Source organism: Melozone crissalis, unplaced genomic scaffold (assembly GCF_028551555.1).
Source record: "Melozone crissalis strain CALT ecotype California unplaced genomic scaffold, PUWL_Pcris_2 ptg000061l_1, whole genome shotgun sequence".
NCBI lineage: Eukaryota > Metazoa > Chordata > Aves > Passeriformes > Passerellidae > Melozone > Melozone crissalis.
Genome location: NW_026535839.1, coordinates 16,025,874 through 16,029,288, shown reverse-complemented (window position 1 = coordinate 16,029,288; position 3,415 = coordinate 16,025,874). Strand labels below are relative to the sequence as shown.

The following is a 3,415-nucleotide window of genomic DNA, read 5'->3' as shown; positions in this document are numbered from 1 at the left end:
TATAATTATAATATTATTAGACAGCAAGAAAAACAAGAGCACAGAATTGAGTGGTAAGCATACACTTAAAGCCTGTTAGAAATGGCAGTGGCAGAACTGAATCAAATTCCTTAAAAAGCGAAAGAAGATTGACTTCTTTTACTTCATAATTCTTTTTGGAGTGGCAGACGTTACCTTTGAATAGAATTTTCAAGATATAGTTTAAACCAATCCCAAATATCGATATAATCTTGAGGAATCATTATCCCATGAACCAGCCAGGATCCACTCCTCCCATAGGCCATGAAGCTTCAGTCTGTGCAGACCCCAGCTAGTCAAAGGAAAGAGCTTTGAACTGTCCTGCAGAGAGAGTGCCAGCATTGTCTGGGGCCATGTCCTCGCTGCTGACAGGGACACCGGGGAAATCCTGTTCCTCATCGGGGCCCTGGCCCACGGCGCAGTGCTGTGGGGGCAGGCTGGGCAGGATGGGCTTGAGGAATCTGAACTCGCTGTTGCCCGAGCCCGTGGTGAGGCCGATCTCGTAGCAATAGGCGCGGGGCAGGGTCCCTGCAGCGGCCGCATCTGCCAGGCCGCTCTGCAAGGTGTCGGCAGCATAGAGCACATGGCCAGCCTTCAGCTCCTTCCTCCTGCACACCTTGCGAGCCAGCAACACTGCCGTGGAGATGAGGAAGAGGAGGGAGACAAAGACCAAGGCAATGATTAAATAGGTGGTCAGGGAGGCGGCGGCCTGATCCTGGCTGGCCGGGCTGCTGTGTGGCAGGCGCACGTCGGAGAAGTCCTTGAGCAGGAGAGCGCTGAGAGCTGCCGTGGCTGACAGCGGGGGCTTGCCGTTGTCTCTGACCAGCACCACCAGCTTGTGCTTGACGCTGTCTCTCTCTGTCACCGGCCTCCTGAGACGCACCTCGCCGCTTTGCAGGCCCACGGAAAACAGGCCTGGGTCGGTGGCCCTGAGCAGGTGGTAGGAGAGCCACGAGTTCTGTCCCGAGTCAGCATCGACGGCCACTACTTTGCTGATGAGGTAGCCCGCCTCAGCCGACACAGGCACCAGATCACTGGAGGCCGGGCCGCTCTCCTGGGCCGGGTAGAGCACGAGCGGGGCGTTGTCGTTCTCGTCCAGCACCACCAGGCGCACGGTGACGTTGGCTCTCAGCGGAGGAGAGCCCGCGTCAGAGGCACTGACCGTCACCTCGGTCTGCCTCAAGCGCTCGTAGTCCAGGGGCCGCAGCACAAACACGTGTCCCTTCTCCGAGTTCACCGAGATGCACGAGCACCACGCCCGCTCTGGCCCTTGCTCTGCTGCCAGGGAATAGGTCACCTTGGCATTCAGCCCCACGTCAGCATCTGCAGCGCTCACGGCTCCCACAAACACCGCGGGCACGTTGTTCTCACGCACGTACATGGTGTAGGAGGTCTGGTCGAAGACGGGGGCATTGTCATTGACGTCGGAGATGTCCACGGTGAAGGTGTGCGTGCTGGTGAGAGGAGGCGAGCCCGCATCTGCTGCCGTCACACTGAGGATGTACTGAGGCGTCTCCTCGCGGTCCAGCGCGCTCACTGTCACCAGCTCATAGTAATTCTTGTAGGCTGGCCGCAGGGAGAAGAAGAGCTGATCGTGCAGGGCACAGGAGATCTTCCCGTTGGCACCAGAATCCCGGTCCCTGACCGTAAACAGGGCAACCACCGTGCCGGGCACTGTGTTCTCGGGGAGGGGACTGCTGAAGGAACTGACCACCAGCTCTGGGGCATTGTCATTCACATCCACCACCTCCACCAACACCTTGCAGATTGCTGACAGGCCTCCACCATCTCTGGCCCTCACAATCAGCTCATGCAATTGTGCTGCTTCATAGTCCAAGGGTTTTGTGAGTTTAATTTCACCAGTTATGGGATTAATCACAAATGCTGACTCACTCTGTCCCACTCCCTGGCTGAGTTGATAGGAAATGTCCCCATTAACTCCTGCATCTGGATCAGTTGCCAAAACAGACAGTACCACAGAGCCCTCTGGTGTGTTCTCCAAAAGCTGCCCTATGTACTCTTCCTGTGTGAAGATGGGAGCATTGTCATTCACATCTATAATGACAATTTTGACTTGGGTGGTCCCACTTCTTGGAGGAGAGCCCCCATCCATCGCAATAAGACTGAAACTTATCTCTTCCTGCTCCTCTCTGTCTAGTGACTTTTCCAGTACTAGTTCAAGATACTTCTTGCCTGTGATCTGACTTTCGTAAGAGACTCTAAAATAATCATTCTCGGGAGTAATGATGTACTCCTCGACTGTGTTGCTGCCTATATCGAGGTCCTGAGCAGCCTCCAGTGGGAAACGCGAACCGGGATCACTCTTTTCAGTGATTTCAAAAGTGACTCGTTCCTCAGGGAAGACGGGTGAATGGTCATTGATATCCTTCACAGTCACCTCGACCCGAAAGAACTGCAGGGGGTTGGAGAGCAGCAGCTCGAAGGGGAGCATGCAGGTGTCGGACTGGGCGCACAGCTGCTCCCGGTCCAGCCTCCCCGCCACGACGAGGCGGCCGGAGGCGCGCTCCAAGCGAAAATGCTGGCGACCGTCCTCCGAGAGCAGGCGGGCGCGGCGAGCCGAGAGCTGCGCCGGCGTCAGCCCCGCGTCCTCGGCCAGCTCGCCCACCAGGGAGCCGCTTTCCGCCTCCTCGGCTACGGAGTAGCGGATGGGCTCGGCGCCAGCGAGCGGCAGCCCCAGCAAAGCACACACACAAAGCACTTGCCTTGCGAGCGCCATGGCGCGGCGCCGGCGGCGGCGGCCGCTGTCGGTGTCGGTGTCGCGATGGGTGTCCCGGGCGATTGCGGGCGGAGAGCGGCGAATGCGGGCCGGGCGCCTTCCCTCGCTCTCTCAGATTCCGGCCGGCGCTCCGTAAGGCAGCCGGGATGTGCCGGCAGCGGGTGACACGGGGCAGCGCTCGCTGCCGCAGCCGCTGCCACCTCCGCCCGCCTGAGCTGGGCTGGTCTGAGCTGAAGTTAGCTGTGCTGATCTGGGCTGTGCTGGTCTGGTTGTGGTCTGAGCTCGCTCGGGCTGTGCCGCTCGGGCCCGGCCGCCTCCGCTGCCGCAGCCGCTCGGCGCCGCCTTGGCCGAGGGCACCACCCAGCGGTGCGCGCTGGGACTGCAGCCGCCGCCGCCCGCAGCCCGCGCTGCCGCTCGGCCCGGCCCGCGATCCCGAAGGCAGCGAGACAGCCGGGGCCGGCAACGGAACGCGGCCGTAACCAGGGCAGCCCAAAGACCAGGCTCAACCCAGGAAGACAGAGCCTAATCTCTCAGCAGGAGAAATCACACAGGCATAGGCCGATGGTGACAGCACGGGCAATAAAATCAGCACTCTCGGCTCCATCTCCCCACTCAGGAACTGTACTCACCCCACGCTGCTTCAGACTGGGACACAGTGCG

General features: G+C 59.6%; 1 protein-coding gene across 1 annotated transcript; it reads right to left on the bottom strand.

Annotated features, from left to right (window-relative positions):
• Positions 1-289: 289 nt before the first annotated feature.
• Positions 290-2,786, bottom strand: LOC128944620 (protocadherin beta-15-like). The gene has a single exon (XM_054287969.1). The coding sequence runs from the start codon at positions 2,753-2,755 to the stop codon at positions 311-313; it is 2,445 nt and encodes an 814-aa protein (XP_054143944.1). The 5' UTR covers positions 2,756-2,786; the 3' UTR covers positions 290-310.
• Positions 2,787-3,415: the final 629 nt, after the last annotated feature.

What these genes read in the sequence shown, in the direction of transcription:
- LOC128944620 (XM_054287969.1), bottom strand. Translation starts at nt 2,755, where the DNA reads ATGGCGCTCGCAAGGCAAGTGCTTTGTGTGTGTGCTTTGCTGGGGCTG.